The 21479-nt window shown below is 50.7% G+C and overlaps 1 protein-coding gene across 4 annotated transcripts in view; it reads left to right on the forward strand.

Moving 5' to 3' along the window:
- The window catches only part of ccdc33 (coiled-coil domain containing 33), a 328273-nt gene that overhangs the window by 302225 nt on the left and 4569 nt on the right, over positions 1-21479 (forward strand). For 2 of the 4 annotated variants that reach the window (XM_072492806.1, XM_072492803.1), the window contains exons 16-22: positions 2686-2881; positions 4173-4261; positions 11410-11541; positions 13959-14043; positions 15518-15654; positions 18294-18377; positions 19912-20028. In XM_072492806.1, the coding sequence (XP_072348907.1) occupies positions 2686-2881; positions 4173-4261; positions 11410-11541; positions 13959-14043; positions 15518-15654; positions 18294-18377; positions 19912-20028 (840 nt within the window). The remainder of the gene's footprint in view (positions 1-2685; positions 2882-4172; positions 4262-11409; positions 11542-13958; positions 14044-15517; positions 15655-18293; positions 18378-19911; positions 20029-21479) is intronic. The other 2 variants (XM_072492804.1, XM_072492805.1) reach the window with 2 other exon arrangements.

The raw sequence follows: 21479 nt of genomic DNA on the forward strand, positions 1-21479 counted from the left end.
AACACTTGCGGTCCATGCGGTGTAGGTACACCCACTGTGCTGTTAGGGAGGGCGTTCCAGGATTTTGCCCCAGCGACAGTGAAGGATCAGCGATATATTTCCAAGTCAGGGTGGTTGGTGTCTTGGAGGAGAACCTCCAGGTGGTGGGGTTCCCAGGTATCTGCTGCTCTTGTCCTTCTAGATGGTAGTGGTCGTGGGTTTGGAAGGTGCTGTCTGAGGAGCCTTGGGGAATAATTACTGCAGTGTATCTTGTAGCAATGTGGTAGCATTGTGCACGGTAGCATTGTGGATAGCACAATTGCTTCACAGCTCCAGAGTCCCAGATTCGATTCCGGCTTGGGTCACTGTCTGTGCGGAGTCTGCACATCCTCCCAGTGTGTGCGTGGGTTTCCTCCGGGTGCTCCGGTTTCCTCCCACAGTCCAAAGATGTGCAGGTTGGGTGGATTGGCCATGCTAAATTGCCCTTAGTGTCCAAAATTGCCCTTAGTGTTGGGTGGGGCTACTGGGTTATGGGGATAGGGTGGAGTTGTTGACCTTGGGTCGACTGCTCTTTCCAAGAGCTGGTGCAGACTCGATGGGCCGAATGGCCTCCTTCTGCACTGTAAATTCTATGATAAAATGGTACACACGGCTGCCACCGTGTGTCCGGTGGTGGAGGGAGTGAAGGTTTGTGGAAGGGGTGCCTATCAAGTGGGGCTGCTTTGTCCTGGATGGTGTTGAGCTTCTTGGTTTTTTATTTTATGTTATAAATTTAGAGTACCCAATTCATTTTTTCTAATTAAGGGGCAATTTAGCGTGGCCAATCCACCTAGCTGGCACATCTTTGGGTTGTGGGGACGAAACCCACGCAAACACGGGGAGAATGTGCAAACACCACACGGACAGTGACCCAGGGCCGGGATCGAACCTGGGACCCGCGGTGGCGTGAGGCAGCAGTGCTAACCCACTGCGCCACCGTGCTGCCCTGGTGTTGAGCTTCTTGAGCATTGTTGGAGCTGCACTCAACCCAGGCAAGTGGAGAGTATTCCATCACAGTCCTGATTTGTGCCTTGTAGATGGTGGATAGGCTTTGGGGGCGGGTCAGGAGGTGAGTTGCTCGCCGCAGAATTCCCAGCCTCTGAAAAATGCCGTCTCTTTTCTCTTATGGAACTTCTTGAGGTCATAAAAGGCAACATATAAATTCAAGTCTTATTTTTCTTTCTTTGACGGTAAGTGTTTTTTTCGTATAATGTTTACAGTGAAATATGTGAATTGATTTCCTTTGGTTCCGAGACTGGTGCTCCCGCTGCCAGGTAATCAGAGGGACGACACTGAGTGCATGCGGCATCCTGTTGTTAACATTTGATGACTGTAAAAAATAATGGTTGTGGCATTCTCACTGCAGGTGTCTCCTGTGATAGTCCACCTGTGTGTGTGTGTGTGTGGGGGGGGGGGGGGGGAGTGGAGGAGGCAGCCAATCATTGTTTTACAGCAAATCCCATCATTTTCAATTAACTTTCTTATCTGCCGTTCGCCTAGAACACTAAAATTCCTACAGTGCAGAAGGAGGCCATTCGGCCCATCAAGTCTGCACCAGCTCTTGGAAAGAGCACCCGACTTAAGCCCACACTTCCACCCTGAACCCAGAACCCCACCTAACCTTTTGGACACAAGGGGGCAATTTATCATGGCTAACCCACCTAACCTGCACATCTTTGGAGTGTGGGAGGAAACCGGAGCACCCGGAGGAAACCCACGCAGACACGAGGGGGGAACTGAACCCGGGCGCCTGGCGCTGTGAGGCTGCCGTGCTAACCACTGTGTCACCCTTGTGAAGGGTTAATCATTGCAACTGTTTCCAACATGGGTTATTATGACATGGCACCAAAAAAACTAAAAGGCAACCGAGTTTGCTTCTCATGTCTATGTGGTAAAAATGGCATGAATTACAATATACTGTAACAAATAAAATAATACAGCCAGAAAGAGGATATTCAGCCGATCAAAACTCTGCTGGCTCTTTCAAAGAGCATTCTGCTAAGTTCCATTTCCTCATTCTTTTCCCATGGCTCTGAATGTTTTCCCTTTTGGCGTACAATGTCCAATTTGAACAAAATGAAAAGAAATGAAATGAAAACCGCTTATTGTCACAAGTCGGCTTCAAATGAAGTTACTGTGAAAAGCCCCTAGTTGCCACATTCCGGCGCCTGTTCGGGGAGGCTGGTACGGGAATTGAACCGTGCTGCTGGCCTGCCTTGGTCTGCTTTCAAAGCCAGCGATTTAGCCCCTGTGCTAATAACATTTGTATGATATTCCCAAGGGCACCGCCCGCAGGTTCCCTTCCGAGCCACTCACCATCTTGACTTGGAAATATATCGGCCGTTCCTTCACTGTCGCTGGGTCAAAATCCTGGAATTCCCTCCCCAACAACACGGTGGGTGTGCCTACGCCACGTGACTGCAGCGGCTCAAGAAGGCGGCTCAGCTCCACCTTCTGAAGGGGCAATTAGGGGTGGGCAACAAACGTTGGGATGACCAGTGATGCCAGCATCCCCAGAACAAATTGAAAAGAGATCCAGGCGAATCCAGTCCTCTTTAGTTTCCGTGAGAGGCGTCAACTCTCCGGTTGCGAGAATTGCACGGCAGGATTTCAGGAAATCGAAATGGTCCCAATTTTGCACTCTTTTGTGTGTGTGTGTGTCGGCAGGAGCTCGATAACTACCGGGCCGCCATGCAGAAGATGGCTGAAGACATCATCAAATTGAGGAAAGACATCGCAAGACTGGAGGTGGAAAACAGCAAATTACGGAGCGAGCTGAGTTCACACCAGGACCTGGGCCGCACGCTGCTGGACAACACTGATATCGATGTAATGACACAGGCAGAAATAGCGGACAGAATAGGTGTGGCTTCAAGTACTTACCCTGCCATTGTGTGTAAAACCTTGATGGAAAGCAAGTGATCTTGTCCCAGATCTATCTTGGTGTAACTTAGAACGTAGACAAGGAGGAAAACTTAGAAGCCCAACAGTGCTGAAGGGGGCCATTCGGCCCATCGAACCTGCACCGACCCTCTGAAATGGGGGGCTAGATTCTCCCAAAATGGGGCTATATCCCCGCGCCAGTGATAAAAATGCTGGCGTTTCACTCCAGACTTGCCTGACAAAAATAAAGAGCAATTCACTTACCTGCAGGGGGCTGGCAGAGACCTGGTGTGCTTCACACAGCTTTAGCTGCGGATATGGGCCCCCGCACCTCCGGTTCCGAGTCCGCGCCTGCGCGCGACTGCGGCCCCCAATGGCTGCGCCGAACGCAGTGGCGGACTCTGACCCGGACCAACAAACAAGGTCCCACCAAAATCTGCCCCGTGCCGCTCCATCTGACCTGCTCCGGCCACCCATAAGGCCCCACCCCAACCACCCGGTGCTGGATCACCCCCCCCCCCCCCCAACCAGGGCGGCCGCGGACTGAGTCCCGACCGGCCAGACGTGGTTAGAACCATGCCATCGGGAATTCGGCCGGTTAGGACCGGAGTATCGCTGGGAGGGCCTCTGGCAATGGCCCCTGAGCCGCGCGACGTGTAATTCGCGCGTGAGCAATTCTCCGGGGACCGGACAATCGGGGGAGCGGCGCCGGGCCCGATTTGGGGTAAATGTCGATTCTCGGCCCCCGTCCCAAACGTGATTTCGGCGCGGGGCTGCGGTGTATACAGCCCGCGACGGCCCCACCCTAATCCCGTAACCCCACCTAACCTTTGGACATTAAGGGCAATTTAGAATGGCCAATCCACCTAACCTGCACGCCTTTGGACTGTGGGAGGAAACCGGGTCACCCGGAGGGAAGAGCACGGTCAGGAACCCCAGAGGCGGTCAAAGAAATCCATGCTTCCTGGTTTCCTGACCATTGGCTCCCCTCCGTGCTTCTAAACCCAGCCCGGAGAGAGAACTGTGCTGGCAAGGTGTTGGTAACAAACGCCGCAGCCGCTGGTCCCATATTCCACCCTCTGCCAGTGACCGCAAGGAGACCAGTTCACCCTGTCGCACTCGTGGAGGCTCTTCGAAAGAGCACTCTCACTCTTGCTCGACTAGTAAAGCCTCTCATCCTGACTCCTGTCGAATACTGGATCATGTAAACCGGGGTGGAACTGATTTGTTAACTTTCTTTCACTTGTGACTTTGCTCATTTTGGCCTCCAGTTTTATTAAGACAGAAACTGACCACCGAGACTGCGGAGGTCCTAAGCTGCAAAGACAAAGTGCAGCAGCTTCAGAATGAGTTGATTCGGGTGAGTTGAAACAATGATCGTCACTGTTGCAAGTTTTTTTGTTTAGCTTTTGCTTGAGAGATAAATGTTGGCCAACCCCCCCCGCCCCCCCCTGTTCTTTATTGAATAGTGACCGTGGGGGTTTTCTTACGTCCATCTGAGAGGGCATTAGGGTGAGACATTGATTTAATGTCTCACCTGAAACACAGCTCCTCTGACAGTGCAGCACTCTCTCAGTACCGCACTGGGGCATTAGCCTGGGCTTTGTGCTTAAGTCTCATAACGGGGGCCGAAATTGGGAGATGTTGGTGCAATGATAGTGTTACTGGACTAGTAATCCGAAGGCCCGAGCTAATAGTAGAATCATAGAATTTACAGTGCAGAAGGAAGCCATTCGGGCCATCGAGTCTGCACCGGCCCTTGGAAAGAGCTCCCTACCTAAACCCCGCCTCCACCCGATCCCCGTAACCCCAGCCAAACGTTTTGGACTCTAAGGGCAATCTAGCAAGGCCAATCCACCTAACCTGCACATCTTTGGACTGTGGGAGGAAACCGGAGCACCCGGAGGAAACCCACGCACACACGGGGAGGATGTGCAGACTCCGCACAGACAGGGACCCAAGTCGGGAATCGAACCTGGGACCCTGGAGCTGCGAAGCAACAATGCTAACCACTGCGCTACCGTGCCCCCCCCCCCCCCCCCCCCCCCCCCCCCCCGGTAGCATGGTCCGGTGGCATGGCTTCGAATCCCACCACAGCAGCTGGAGAAATTTGAATTCAATGAATAAGCCTGGAACACAAGGCTATTCTCAGCAACGGTAACCATAACTATTATCGGTGGACTGCCCGCTCAAATGGGGTAAGCTTCAGGGGGCATTGGAAGCTCCATGCACCCGCTGTGCGGACTACAGGCTGGAAATACCACATGTGCAGCCCCCGCGATTTACCCAATTTCCCTGCCACTCCGAGGGACCTCACAGCTTCAGCCCCCCTGCATTCCATTTGTATCTAGGCTCTGATGGTGTCTGTACATTGGGGACCCCTGACAACCCCCAAACTGTCCCATTTCCATTGGAACTGTCGAGGCGCCAGAGAGCAGCTGGCCCTCTGGTTGGGTGTCACCAAGAACCTGCCCGCTATCCTTAATAGGACGGTGATCGTGGTTCCGGCCAATTAGGGAGCCGTTACTCTCGATGTCAGCGTGTGGGCTCGGGTCCCCCACTTGATCCCAATGTTGCAGTCCTGAAACCCATGGCAAAATCCAGCCCCAGGTTTTGCTTCTGAAAACCAGTAGGTATATATGTTGAATAGCGAAGAACTCTTTTTTAAAAATGTGTTCTCTGGATGAAGGTGAAGCTGACAAACTGAGAATTATTGCCCATCCCTTGTTCCACTGAATGGACAAATCCTTCTCAACCATCGCAGACCAAGTGGTGACAGTGACCCCCATAAGATGGGGAATTCGAGGATACTGCAAGGATGTTAATAGATGCTCTGTAGTGGGTAGCACGGCGGCGCAGTGGGTTCGCCCTGCTGCCTCACGGCGCAGAGGTCCCAGGTTCGATCCCGGCTCTGGGTCACTGTCCGTCTGGAGTTTGCACATTCTCCCCGTGTTTGCGTGGGTTTCGCCCCCACAAAAGATGAGCGGGGAGGTGAATTGGCCACTCTAAATTGCCCCTTAATTGGAAAAAATGAATTGGGTACGCTAAATTAAGCACCGAGAGTTTAATCCACCCGGATCTGGTAAGCTGCTGCTCGCTCCCGATATTCCCGGCGCAACAAACAATTTCCCTCGCCTCCGGGTCGCACTCGGTACAAATCCGAGGGTGCACTATGGTAACCTTAGCGGTACTGGGCGCTGAGTACACTAATTTCCAGCTGTTCGTGCTCCCAGACCTCTGCGCCCCCCTTTTAGGGCTCGATTTTCAATGTAATCTCGAGCCTGACGCTTAGCTTTGCCGGACCCCTGCCCCCACTCACCCTGTGTGCAGCCTCGCCACTCTGAAAGTCGACCCTCCTTCCCTCTTCGCTAATCTCACCGCTGATTGCAAGCCAGTAGCCACTCGCAGCAGGCGATATAACATGCAGGACAGAATATTTATTAGGTCTGAGGTCCTGCGTCTCTTGCGGGAAGGAGTCTTAGGGGCCAGCAATAGTCCTTGGAGAGCTCAGGTGGTGGTCGTCAAGACCGGGTAGAAGATCCGGATGGTGGTTGATTACAGCCAGACCATTAACCGGTTTACGCACTTTGATGCGTACCCCCTTCCCCGGATTGCAGACATGGTCAATCAGATCGCTCACTACCGCGTGTTCTCCACGGTGGATCTGAAGTCTGCATACCACCAGCTCCCAATCCGTCCGGAGGACCGCCACTACACGGCGTTTGAGGCAGACGGCCGCCTTTTTCATTTCCTCCAGGTCCCTTTTGGCGTCACGAACGGGGTTTCAGTGTTCCAACGAGCAATGGACCGAATGGTGGACCAGTACGGGCTGCGGGCCACGTTTCCGTACTTGGACAACGTCACTATCGGCGGCCATGATCAGCAGGACCACGACGCCAACCTCCACCGATTTCTCCAAACCGCCCAAAAACTTTGAATCTCACCTATAATAAGGAGAAATGCGTTTTCCGCACCACCAGGGTAGCCATCCTCGGCTGCGTCGTGGAAAACGGAGTCCTGGGGCCCGACCCTGACCGTCTGCACCTCCTCCTACAACTCCCCCTCCCTCACTGTCCCAAGGCCCTCAAGAGGTGCCTTGGATTTTTTTCCTACTACGCCCAGTGGGTCCCCCAGTGTGCGGACAAAGCCTGCTCACTATTTAAGGCCACCCTTTTCCCTCTGGCAGCCAAGGCCCGCCAGGCCTTCAACTGCATCAAAGCGGACGTCGCCAAAGCCGCGATGCACGCGGTGGGCGAGTCCATCCCCTTTCAGGTGGAGCGCGACGCCTCAGAGGTCGCTCTCGCCGCCACTCTCAATCAAGCAGGCAGACCGGTTGGGTTTTATCGCGCACCCTCACCGCCTCTGAACTTCGACACTCCTCGGTCGAAAAAGGGGCTCAAGCCATCGTGGAAGCCGTGCGGCACTGGAGGCACTACCTCGCTGGTAGGAGGTTTACCCTCGTCACCGACCAACGATCGGTTGCCTTCATGTTCGACAATACGCAGCGGGGCAAGATCAAGAACGATAAGATCTTGAGGTGGAGAATCGAACTCTCCACCTAGAATTACGATATAATATATCGTCCTGGGAAGCTCAACGAGTCCCCAGACGCCCTGTCCCGCGGCACATGCGCCAGTGCGCAAGAGGACCGACTGCGGGCTATCCACGAAGACCTCTGCCACCTGGGGGTCACCCGGCTCACCCATTATATCAAGGCCCGCAACCTGCCCTATTCCACCGACGTCAAAGCTGTAACCAGGGACTGCCAAATCTGTGCGGAGTGTAAACCGCACTTCTATCGACCAGATAAGGCCCACCTGGTGAAGGTGTCCTGGCCCTTTGAAAGCCTCATTATCGATTTCAAAGGGCCCCTCCCCTCGAATAATCGCAATACCTACTTTCTCAATATTATAGATGAGTTCTCCCGTTTCCCGTTTGCCATCCTGTGCCCCGGTATGACCACCCCCACTGTTATCAGAGCCCTGCACAGTGTCTTCACCCTGTTTGGTTTCCCCAACTACGTCCACAGCGTCAGGGGCTCGTCATTCATGAGCGACGAACTGCGTCAGTATCTGCTCAGTAAAGGGATCGCCTCGAGCAGGACTACCAGTTACAACCCCCGGGGAAACGGACAGGTGGAGAGGGAGAACGCGACGGTCTGGAAGACCGTCCGACTGACCCTACGGTCCAGGAAGTCCTCCCCGATGCGCTTCATGCTATTAGGCCCCTCCTTTGCACGGCCACAAACCAGACTCCTCATGACCGCTTGTTTATTTTCCCTAGGGGGACTACCTCAGGGGCCTCGCTCCCACCCTGGCTGATGACACCGGGTCCGGTTCTCCTCCGGAAACACGTTCGGACCCATAAGACCGATCCCCTGGTAGAGAGGGTCCAGCTCCTGCACTCAAACCCGCACTACGCATATGTTGAGCACCCCGATGGTCGACAGGATACCGTCTCCCTCCGAGACCTTGCGCCCGCAGGCTCCGCCACCACTACGTCCACAGTTACCCCCGCGCTGTACCCCGCTCTTTCTCCCATGCCCAGCACCCTCGCGCCCATTTGGCTCCCGCGCTCCCTTCCACCCGGCACACCAGTCCGCAGGAATGAAGCTCAGGAAGAGCCGCTTCCGGAGTCCACCCCTGGGGCTGCACCGGACCCACTTCCCCAGCCACCTGAAGCGGCTGCAACACCAGCGCTTCGGCGGTTGCAGCGTATGATCCGGGCGCCGGACCGGCTGAACTTGTGGCCCATCACCCCCGCCGGACTTTATTTTTTTACAGGGGGTGAATGTGGTGAATGTAAATACAGTTAATTCACCAGTTATGTTCTATGTTATTAACCCTGTGGGTTTTATCTGTGGGCCATTGTATGGCTTCACCCACAGGGGGAGATGTTGGAGGATGTTGGAGCATGTACGGGCTCCGCCCATGGCTCCGCCCCTTTGAAGGAGTATAAGAGTAGCTGGCCTGTGGGATTGTCCTCAGTATGTACCAGTCGCAGGCAGGCAAAGTTGATAGTTAATTAAAACCACTGTTTTACTCCGACATGAGTCCTTGAGTGAATTGATGATCGCATCAGCGCCTCTTGTGTTGAAATCACTTAAAGGCATATTATGACAGCAGCTTTATCTACACAGCGTGTAACAGAATGAGCGGATATAATAATAATAATACCCTTTATTATTGTCACAAGTAGGCTTACCTTAACACTGCAATGAAGTTACTGTGAAAATCCCCTAGTCGCCACACTCTGGCGCCTGTTCGGGTACACAGAGGGAGAGTTCAGAATGTCCAATTCACCCAACAAGCACGTCTTTCGAGATTTGTGGGAGGAAACCGGAGCGCCCGGAGGAAACCCACACAGACACGGTGGGGGAATGTGCAGACTCCACGGGATACATGACCTGTGTCCTTGCTCCTCCTAGATTTGAGGGGAAACCTACAGGAGACTTTTCATCTTTCACACAACAGGACAAATGCAAGAATGCCAAATTTCAAACCATCAGACTACATGAGAAAAGAGTTTTCTGATTGGTTGGCAGGTTGATTCTGATTGGCTGAGGTGTTGCCATGGTGAAAGCAACAGGATACTATAGGCTGCCCAAGCTCCCGGGTAATTCCAAAAAGATGAACATACTCCTGGAACCCTGTCCAATGCATTGAATGTATCAGTTTTAACGGGCTCTTCATTTTTCTCTGTGCGGGATTCTCCGGCCGCGCCCGCCCGGCGACCGAAGAATCCTGCCCGAGGTCAATGGACTTCCCATTGTCTGCGTCTCACCCGTGGCGATCTTACGGAAAGTGGAGCGGAAGAATGCAGCCCTCTATATCTATTCTCGGGAGCTGTGCCAGATGTCTTGGAGCGATTTCATGGAAAAAACAGAATCCGGATTTGGGTGTGTTTAGTGGGGTGTTTCCCGGTGCTTGTAGCGCCGTGAACGACCCCGTCGTTAAGCGGGACCCTGCTTTTCCCTCGGGCCTCAGTGAGAAAAGCCCCGCCAAGGTCACACTTCGACTCATTCCCTGCCCTGACAAGCTCAGCTCGCCAGTGCATGACGAGATGGGGAACCATTTAAAAATGGCGGCCTGTGAACCATATGCACATGTTCTGGTCCTGACCCAAGTTGGTGGTTTTTTTTGGGGGGGGCCTTGTTTCCACACCACATCGGCAATTTTAAATGTGGATTTGGAGCCCTGCCCATGTGTCGCGATATTTGGGGTGTCAGACCAGCCGGACCGGAGGGCGGGGGCGATAATGGCGGACGCTTTGGCTTTTGCCTCACTGTTGGCTCAGCGATGGACCCTGCTGAGTCGGAGACGGGCGGCTCCGCCCAGTGCCGCAGTGGGGCTGGGTGATTTAATAGAGTTTTACCATCACCAGAAGACCAAGTTCACAATGGAGGGAGTGATTGACGGGTTCTGTCACAGATGCCGTCTGTTTATATTACATTTCAAGGATCTGGTCACTGTTAGCGGGGGGTAGTTGTTATTGGTTTATGGAGACTGTTGATAATGGTTTGTGGTTTTGATTGTTACCCTGTATATTTTGTACCAAATATTAAAAATCTAATAAAAATATTTTCTAAAATTGAAATGGCAGCCCGATCTCTCGGCCCTTACCCCCCCAGCGGCGTCCGGACCCCCCCTTCCAGAAACACCCCAACATACTAATTAGGGAGTCCTCCAGCCCCCTGCACCCACCTCATAAGGGGGGGGGGGGCACGCCCAGGTCTGATCCCTGGCACGAACAAAATGCCACCCGTGCACCTTGGCGCTGGCACCCTGGCAGTGCCCCTGTCAGAGTGGCGGTGCCATCTGGGCACCCTGGCATTGCCAGGTGGCACCCAGGAGACATTGCCAGGATGCCATGTGGGATTGCCAGGGTGCCCAGGTGGCACTGACAGGGTGGCACCCAGGTGGCACTACCAGGGTGCCCAGTTGGCACTGCCAGCGTGCCAGGCTGGCAGTGCCACAGTGCCCAGGTGGCATCGGTAGTGCCAGGGTATTCCATCATACTCCTGACTTAGGCATTGCAGTTTTAAAAAATTGGCTCAAATGGAATTTGGCATGTGGAGAACCATGTGGGACTGGGCTAACCTGCAAAATCTCAATCAAGGAATTGCCCCAGCAAATAATGTCTTGATGTACTTTCTTAGATTCGATATTCTGTGCAGTTGTCATCACCAAATGATGGCATGTAATTATTGTCCTTGAGGACACGAGGAGTGGGCTACAAAGATGAATCAGGAATTTATGAGGAAGGTTTTAAGGAAGTTGCGTTTGTTTTCCAACCGAGAAAAGAAGGCTTCAAACAGATCAGTTGAAACATTTAAGGTTATAAATGGGAAAGTCAAAATTGGTACAAGGATATTGTTCAAAGTGACGAAGGATTGAAAAGAAACGCAAGTTAAAACAGAGTAAATTATAAGTAAGAGGAACGTCAGGTCACTTTAAAGGCTAAATTGCTGCTATCTGAGGTCACTGAAGTCTCTGTTGTCTGTTTTAGAAGAACGATCGTGAGGCTGAGCTGCTACGGTTACAGAAAGCCCATCAACAGCAACAAGCCGTGTTACAAAAATACCAGGAAAAAATGCACAAATCCAAGATTCTGGAAGACACTATACGTCAACAAGAGAAGGTGATACTGTTGCTGTGGCAGTTTCTAAAACACGACTGGGTTGATTATCGGCCCAGTTCTAATGTTAACCTTGTTTCGTACTCGGAATTCTGAATGAGAAATGAACCTCACTTGTGTGTTTTTAAGTCGAAACACAATTTTTCAGGTCAAAGCTCTTGCCTAATTCAAATATTATTGATAAGGGATCGACTGTGCATCAGATACATAAGGTGGGATTTTCCCAGCCCCACGCTGTCTGACTATGGAGAAGGCCCACTGATGTCTACGGTGTTTTGCATGGCTCAACCGTCCCGTCACCGTGGGACCCCCCCACAGGGGGAGGGGCACCTCTGGCGGGACCGGAAGATCCCACCAGCAGGAAGGGTGGGAAAATCCCGCCTGTGGAATTGCCTAGAAATTGCAACAGAGAAACAGGCCATTTGACACAATTGGTTTGCACCAGTATTTATGCTCCACGTAACCCACCTCTCCCACCCTCCTTCATCCCACCCTATCAACATATCCTTCACTTCTTTTCTCAATCATGCATTTATATATTGCTTTCCCTTAAATGTATCTATTCTTTTCACCTCAACTCCATTTGGTAATACAAATAATAAAGAAGATCAAAGAACAGTACAGTGAAGGAACAGGCCCTTCGGCCCTCCGAGCCTGTGTCGATCATGATGCCCCAACTGAAAACAAAACCTTCTATCCTTACTCAGACCATATCCCTCTATTTCTTCCCTATTCATGTACCCGTCCAGATGCCTCTTAAATGTTGCTAATGTGCCTGCTTCCATCACATCCTCTGGCAGCGCGTTCCAGGCACCCACCACTCTCTGTGTGAAAAACTTACCCAGCTCATCTCCCTTAAACCTTCCCCCTCTCACCTTGAACCTGAAAGAACAATAATATGTTCCATTTTCTATTCTCGCTCTGGACACCGATGTTTCTCCTGAATTCCTGATTGGATTTATTCGTGAATATCTTTGTCGCGACCTTCTAGCCCCATTGCAGCGCTGATACATTTAAATCCCCCGTTAACTCAGGCAGGACTGGAAGATCCCGTGAACGGGAGGCTTTGGAAAATCTCACCGCTTATATTTTTGAGCCCTAGTTTTGGATTCCTGCACCAGTGAAACCAATCGTCTCTACATCTACCTCATCAAACACCTTAGTAGTTTTAAGGACCTCTATTAGATAACCCCTCAGTATTCCCTTTTCTGGAGATAATCCCTACAGTGCAGAAGGAGGCCATTTGGCCCATCGAGTCTACACCGACCCTCTGAAAGAGCATCCTACATCGGCCCACTCCCCCACCCTATTCCTGTAATCCCATAACTCCACCTGACCTTTGGGCAATCTAGGCAAGTTTTGGACATTAATAATCTTTATTAGTGTCACAAGTAGGCTTACCTTAACACTGCAATGAAGTTACTGTGAAAATCCCCTAGTCGCCACACTCTGGCGCCTGTTCGGGTACACAGAGGGAGAATTCAGAATGTCCAATTCACCTAACAAGCACGTCTTTCGGGACCTGTGGGAGGAAACCGGAGCACCCGGAGGAAACCCACGCAGACACGGGGAGGACGTGCAGACTCCGCGCACACACAGTGATCCAAGCCGGGAATCGAACCCGGGTCCCTGGAGCTGTGAAGCAACAGTGCTAACCACTGTGCTACCGTGCCGCCCAGTCCTTCTAACCCGCACATTTGTGGACTGTGGGAGGAAACCGGAGCACCCGGAGGAAACCCACGCAGACATGGGGAGAACGTGCATACTCCGCACAGGCAGTGACCCAAGGCTGGAATTGAACCTGGGACCCTGGAGCTGTGAGGCATCGGTGCTAACCACTGTGCTACTGTGAACCCTAGAACCCGAGTCCCTTCAGTCCTTTCCGATAACTACAGGCTCTTGATTCTGGTAGCCACTAAACAATCATCTGGTTGTTAAAACCAAGATCCGAAACCTGCCAGGCGAGAACGGGCGAAGCCAACAGAAGGTTTTCCTCGATTGCAACTCAGGGTAGGTCATTAGAACCTCCCGATCATCAGGAGAAGCATCTTTGTCACTTAATGCACATTCATGTTTCTATTACACATTGTTGTACTGGAACATCTGCGATGAATTACTTTTGATACTATTTCAATACTACAGATACTTTTTAATGTTTTATTTCCAAAAGATGGCACAAAACGTCTTGCTCCATTCAAACATTGACCTTGTCTCTCAACTCGGTGGCCCATTGGGGAACTTATCAAATCTTAGAAAAATGCACTGAGAGCATTCTTATTCTAATACTCTGCCTGACTCCACAGTATTAGAGATATATTCTGACAGGCAGGTCATTTTCATGCTCTCGCAGGATTGGTTAAATTCTGAATAAATCACCATCCATAAATCTAACCGATCTATTTACTGCCTTTTTAATGCAGGTGATAGAAAGAATGGAGAGTCTTTTGGACAAAAAGTTGAAAGAGATACCAAGAGAGAAGCCCAATGCATCTAAAAACCGTACAGGTAGGTTCAGCTGACAGAGGAACTAAGAAAGAGGAGCAGGTGTAGGCCATTCGGCCCCTCGAGCCTGCGCTTATCGTTCAACGAGATTATGGCTGATTGCCTCAACTCTACTTTCTCGCCCTGGCGCCATATTCTGTGATTCCCTCAGTGCCCCAAAATCCGCCAACCTCAGCCGTGAATGTGCTCATTTCCTGAACATTCTGCGGTTAGGAATGTCACCAGCTGCTGATTGAAGAATTTCGTCGGGCCACAGCTCGAGTACTGTGCGCAGTTCTGGTCAACTCACTATAGGAAGGATGTGATTGCACGAGAGAGGGCGCAGAGGAGATTCCCCAGGATGCTGCCTGGGCTGGGGCACTTCAGCCAAGAGGAGGAGGCTGGATAGGCTGGGGTTGTTTTCCTAAGAGCAGCAAAGGATGATGGGGAACCTCAAAATTATGAGGGGCATGGATAGGGTAGATTGGAAGGAACTTCGTTCCTCTTCGTTGCGGGGCCAATAACCAGGGGGCATAGATTTACGGTAAGGGGCAGGAGGTTCAGAGGGGATTTGAGGAAAAGCTTTTTCACCCAGGGGGTGGTGGGAATCTGGAACTCGCTGCCTGAAAGGGTGGTGGAGGCGGGAACCCTCGCAACATTTAAGAATCATTTAGACAAGCACTCGAAATGCCACAGTAGACAAGGCTATGGACCAAGTGCTGGAAAATGAGATTAGAAGAGATAGGTGCTTGATGGCCAGCAGAGACATGATAGGCCGAAGGGACGTTTTTCGTGCTGTAAAACTCTATGACGCCCTCCTCATCAAAGAGCTGAATTGATGACCCCCGTATCCTGGGACTATGCCTCCCCCACCCCACAAGTACCAGACTGTCCAGCCAGGGGGCAACAGCTTAATAGCAACAAGTGATTGAACGTTACGTTGTGGATATTTACATGGTCCACAGTCACTTCCAAATGTTGTCAGTATTTGGTTGCATTTGAAACGTGACGTAAATTAATTTTTGTTTTGTACGTTGAGATTCAAATCAAAGCAAGCGAGTTGATTTTTAATCTAAACAAGGGGCGGCACCGTGGCACGGTGGTTAGCACCGCTGCCTCACGGCTCCAGGGACCCGGGTTCAATTACCGGCTTGGGTCACTGTCTGTGCGGAGTCTGCACGTTCTCCCCGTGTGTGCGGGGGTTTCCTCCGGGGGCTCCGGTTTCCTCCCACAGTCCAAAGACGTGCAGGTTAGGTGGATTGGCCACGATAAATTGCCCCTTAGTGGCCAAAGAATTAGGTCAGGTTACGGGGATAGAGTGGAGGCGCGAGCTGAAGGAGGGTGCTCTTTCCGAGGGGTGTAGTGCAGACTCGATGGTCCGAATGGCCTCCTTCTGCACTGTAAATTCCATGATTCTAAACGGACGCTAATGTTGGTTATGGCATTCCGTGTGCACTGTGTGTAATGGCGAATCCTGAGGTTGCTTGTGTTCGATTAGGATTTGCCGATGACAGCCTGAGGAAAGAGGTGGAGTCCGTTCTGCTGGCAGAGAACGCCCGGCTGAGGGACGAGATAGGGACGTTACGACACCAACCTGCGCCCATCATTCTCCAGCAACCAGTGCTCTCCGTGAAGGTATGGCACTGGATTCTTCATCAGCGGGATCCTCCGCTTTGCCGGCGGCGCATTCACGCCCGCGGATTTCCCGACGCCGTGGGGCCTCCCACGATGGGAAACCCCATTGGCCGGATGCTGGGACGGAGAATCCCGCTGCCGGCGGGGGCGCGCCGTGCCGGGAAAGGGGTGCGGCGGGATGGAGAATCCCGCCCACGAATAGGGGGGCACGGTAGCACAGTGGTTAGCACTGTTGCTTCACAGCTCCAGGATCTCCGGTTCGATACCCGGCTTGGGTCACTGTCTGTGCGGAGTCTGCACGTTCTCCCCGTGTCTGCGTGAGTTTCCTCCGGGTGCTCCGGTTTCCTCCCACAGTCCAAAGATGTGCAGGTTAGGTGGATTGGCCATGATAAATTGCCCCTTAGTGTCCAAAAAGATTGGGTCGGCTTACGGGATGGGGTGGAGGTGTGGGCTTAGGTCAGGTGCTCTTTCCAAGGGCCGGTGCAGCTGTACATTCTATGATTCTATGCAATACGATAAGTGAGAGTTATTTTAAAAAACATTCTTTCACGGGATGTGGGCGAGGCTGGCTAAGCCTGTATGTATTGGCCATCTCTAATTGCCCTCGAACCGAGTGACTTGTGAGTTAAGAACCAATTGCATTGCCGTGGGTCTGGAGTCACATATAGGCCAGACCAGGTAAGGACGGCAGATTTACTTCCCGAAAGGTCGTGAGTGAACCAGTTGGGTTTTTTTCACAGTTGATGATAGTTTCATGGTGTGATGAATGATATCTGTATACACAAGTACCTTTAATGCGTAGGCCCCTTTAATATCAGGTTTGGAAACCTGGGGGACTCCGCCTCCGTCCCCAGGGAACTGTATATAAGGTTACGTTCAGTGGGCAGCGTGCAGTGAGCACACTTCTCGGCAGCTGTCTGGTTCTCTGGTAATTAAAGCCTTTGAATTATCAATCTTGAAAAAAAAATCTTCTCTCCTGAGTCGTAATTGAGGGTATCTCACATGGTCACTGTTACTTCAGCGAGCTCTCAATTCCAGATTTATTCATTGAATTTAAAACACGCCGACTGTCGAGGTGGAATTTGAACCCATGTCCCCAGAGCATTAATAAAAGCAAAATATTGCGGATGCTGGAAATTGCTGATCACTATTAGCCCTCTTCATCCCTTAATGGTGGAACTAGCACTCCCCTTTGTCTTCTGACCATGGCACACTTGCCAATCTCTCCGTTGCCCCGGCCCATCCCCGTTCTTCAGTTCTGCTGAGATTATCCAGCATTTTCTGTTTCCCCAGAACATTAGCCTGGATAACTAGTAATCCAGGATTACTACAAATCCTCTGGATTAATAGCCCAGCGACATTACCACAAGACCATTGTCTCCCCCGTCAAGTGGACCTGCGGTATTCTTTGCCGTTTTGACTGCAATAAAAAAGCTTCTGATTTCAATTAAAATTCCCAACTGAGAAAAATTTACAAATCCTCAATAAAATATTTGAAAAAAAAAAAAATTTCCCCACCGAGTTGGGAAATTGTGGATTTGGGTCCCACACGAGGATTTGAACTTGTAACCTAAACGATGGCATTCATTCCATCACTGGCAGCCATGCCGAGCACTGCCAAGTCCCTAAGATTTAGAACTCCATCCCTAAACTTCCCTGCCTCTCTCTCTTTCTCTCCTTTTTATAACGTTCCCTAAAACTCCTTGATGAAGCTTTTGGCCATCTGTCCTAATATCAACTCCGTGTCAAATGTTGTTGTTAACCCTCCTGGGGATATTTCACTTCTGTCAAAGGTACTAGACAAATGCAAGTTGTTGTTGCTGTTGTTTGAGACCCCGGTGCTGCACTGAGGGAGCGTTGCACTGTCAGAGACACTGGCTCCTTGGGACATCTGTCCATCTGTTCAGGATTGAAAGAGGCAGAGAGAGGTGTGTAGGACTGGTACCTGGAAGGCCAAATGAGTTCAATTCCTTTCTTCAACCAGACCCATAGCTCTTAATCTTCGATCTTAATCTCTATCAGTTGCAGTGTAGAGTTCCTAAATTTTTATGTTAAATAGACCATTTCAACATTATTGGAGCACCCTATATATTTAGATTTACGAACTCCAGTGGGACATATTCTTGATGCCCAGCCTCCAACTCCGCTACCCAGCTTTTTCTCTTATCTCCAAACTGTTGATTATTAATAATCAAAAATGATCAAACAAACATTTTTCTACTGCTCCCTACGAGAATGACCTTTTCACACAGCGCGTGGTTGGACAGCCTGGAAGTGTGGTGGAGGCAGGTTCAATCGAGGCATTCGCGACGGCATTAGATGATTATTTGAATAGAAATAAGATGCAGGGGCACAGGGGAAAAGGGAAGGGGGGAACGGCACTAAGTCATGATGCTCGTTTGGAGAGCCGGTACAGAGTCAATGGGCCGAATGGCCTCCTGCTGCACCGTAACGATTCCGTGACTTTTCTCCTCTTCTTCGTTAGCGCCTGGAGGCGAATCCTCAGCTCCTGAACAATCGTGAGGGGTTGGCAACTCTGCAATTATTTCCCATGTTTGGTTCAGCTTTCCAACACTTTAATCCCCACGATGAACCCCTCTGTTTACAATGACTTTTGACTGCGCTCATCTTTCCTTCAGGAATCCCTCTCGGACATGGACAAACTTAGTTTACTCGCGAAATTGGAAAAGGCTCAAAGCCGGATACAAACGCTGGAGACACTGGTACGTAGATTTTGAAAAGTGTTTTCAGAAAGCATCTCCAACTGATCCAACAATCTAATGAAACATAGAAAATAGGAGTAGGCCATTTGGCCCTTCAAGCCTGCTCCGCCATTCATTATGACTTCCCCCCCATAGCGTTTGATCCCTTTAGCCCAAAGAGCCACATCTAACTCCGTCTTTGAAACATACAATGTTTGGGCCTCAACTGCTACCTGTGGTAGCGAATTCCAGAGACTCACCAATGTCTGGGCGAAGAGATTTCTCCTCACCCTCAGTCATAAATGGTTTACCATATATCCTCAGACTATGACCCCTGGTTCTGGACACCTCCACCATCAGGAACATCCTACCTGCATTTGTCCTGACTTGTCCAGTTAGAATTTTATTGGTTTCTGTGAGATGTCCATTCATTCTTCTGAACTCCATTGAATATAATCCTAACCACCTCAATCTCTCCTCATATATCAGTCCTGCTATCCCAGGAACCAGTCTGGTAAACCTTCGCTGCTGCATTCCCTCTATTGCAAGAACATCCTTCCTCAGATAAGGAGATCAAAACTGCACACAATATTCCAGGTGAGGCCTCAGCAAGGCCCCATATAATTTTGGCACGACGTACCCGCTCTTGTACTCAATTGCCCACCGTGGGTGTTGGGAGGGGCCTGGGGATTCTCCCAGGTTGTGTTCAGTCTGGGGGGAGATCGGGGTTTTTTTTTTGTAGGCCTCGGAGATCAAGACTGTGGTGGTATGCATCACTGTACATACACAAGGGGTTAATGTAAATACACTAAGACTAAGTAAACACTACAGGGTGCACCAGAGACATCATGCCATGCAGACATACAGCAAATGAACACATAGAATAGGACACGACCAATGGGCAGTCAAGACACCCAGAGGTGACACTACCACACGGGGACAACCCATATAAAAGGATACGGCACACATGCTCTTTCTCTTTCCACAGGCGACACTTAGAGAGAAGGACAGGGGCAGATCAGAAGCATCACACCCACCGCATGGCTTAGAGCAGACTGGTTAGTTAGACTGAGTTACTATAGCAAGATTAGCAGGAGAGTCAAACTCAAGTAGGAGAATTGTTAACTGTGCAATAAATGTGTTAAACCTATCTCCAAGTCTGAACCTTCCTTTGTCAGAGCATACATCAACGAACCAGCTTATGCTACATGAAGAAGCATAACACAACAGAGACCTCTCGGTACAACAGGCAGTTCCGGCGAGCAGAGCTCCCCGTTGTAAAAAATGGGACTATGTGCAGCCTCGGCAGCGCATTTCCCGTTTAGGCCTCTTATTCAACACGAGTAGCGTTGAATAGTCACGTGTTTCGTGCCCATGTTTGTAGTTTCTAGGGCAAATTAGCTGTGGGGTGTTTGGTATACATAACAAAGAAAAATCCGAAGTCTGATATCCTGAAAATTATTACCAACTCAATCACGCTCTGAGGATTTCATTTTGCCCATGGCTTCTACTGTAAATAGTTGATCTTCATATCTCTCCACTGTTTATTGTTTAGTTGGATGAGAATTCACGGAAATGGGGGTGGGAGAAGCAGGAGATGTTGACACGACTCTCTGAGTATGAACACGGTTTCAGCAGAACCTCCACCATGGTGTTACATGGCTTTCCCTTGGTGAGTGAGCTTCTTCCCCTCGTACTGTTCGTCTGCTACAAACTTTATGGGTTTTTTTTTTTTAAGAGGCATATTTTTAAATGGGAAACTTGGAGGGAGGCCCGGGAAGGGCGGGGAGAGCAGATAAACAAGGAGATCAGTTAGAGAGCTGTGGCCACGTGCTGTTGAATTGGGGTTTCAAAGGCCTGAAGGCTGCAGGAGGGAAGGAGCACAGGTGACAGTATGGTAGGCCGCAGTCCTGGAAGACAATGTGCTACGTAGCCTTCACTGAACAGACAACAGGCCATTCTGCCAAACTGATCCATACAGGTGTTTAACCTCCACACGCACCTCCTCCTATTCCACTATCGCTAACCCGATTAGCATTTTGTTTTTGGTAATTTGGAGAATGTGGGCGTCGCTGTCCAGGCTAACATTTGTTGCCCATCCCTAGTTGCTCTTCATAAGGTGGGGGTGAGTTGCGATATTGAACCGCTGCTGTCCTTGAGGTGTAGGTACACGCACAGTGCTGTTAGAAAGGGAGTTCCAGGATTTTGATCCAGCAGCAATGAAGAAACGGCCGATATATTCCCGAGTCAATGTGGTGAGTGACTTGGAGGGGACCCTCTAGGCGGTGGGGTTCCCAATTATCTCCTTCTCTTGTCCTCCTAGATGGGCAGCACGGTAGCACAGTGGTTAGCACAGTTGCTTTACAGCTCCAGGGTCCCAGGTTTGATTCCCAGTTTGGGTCACTGCCTGTGTGGAGTTCGCACTTACTCCCCGTGTCTCTATAGGGTTCCCCCAGGTGCTCCGGTTTGCTCCACAGTCCAAAGATGTGCAGGTTACCCTTAGGTTAGCTGGGGTTACTGGTTTATGGGGATAGGGTGGAGGTCTGGGATTAAGTAGGGTGCTCTTTCCAAAAGCCGGTGCAGACTCGATGGGCCGACTGGCCTCCTTCTGCACTGCAAATTCTATGATAAATTCAATGGTAGCAGTCGTGGGTTTGGAAGGTGCTGCCTGAGGAGCCTTGGTGAGTTACTGTAGTGCATCTTGTAGATGGTACACACGGCTGCTACTGTGCGTCGGTGGTGGAGGGTTTGAGTATTTGTGGATAGGGGGAGCAATAAAGCGGGCTGCTTTGTCCTGGATGGTGTCGAGTTTCTTGAGTGTTGTTGGAGCTGCACTCACTAAACACACCTTTCCTCTTCATGTGTTTATAATACTTACCCTCAAACTTTTCACCTCAACTACTCCATGTGGTGGTGAGTTCCACATTCTAACTGCGTTGGAGGTGGTTCGGAGGTTTAACAGATTACGGGAACGAGCGGGTTGATATAGGAGGATAGATTGGACAGGCTGGGCTTGTTTCCACTGGAGTTTGGAAGGTTGATGGGTGACTTGATTGAGATATATAAGATCTTCAATGATCTTGACAAGATGGACGTGGAAAGGACAATTTGTCTCATTGGTGA

This window comes from Scyliorhinus torazame, chromosome 30 (assembly GCF_047496885.1).
Source record: "Scyliorhinus torazame isolate Kashiwa2021f chromosome 30, sScyTor2.1, whole genome shotgun sequence".
Lineage (NCBI taxonomy): Eukaryota > Metazoa > Chordata > Chondrichthyes > Carcharhiniformes > Scyliorhinidae > Scyliorhinus > Scyliorhinus torazame.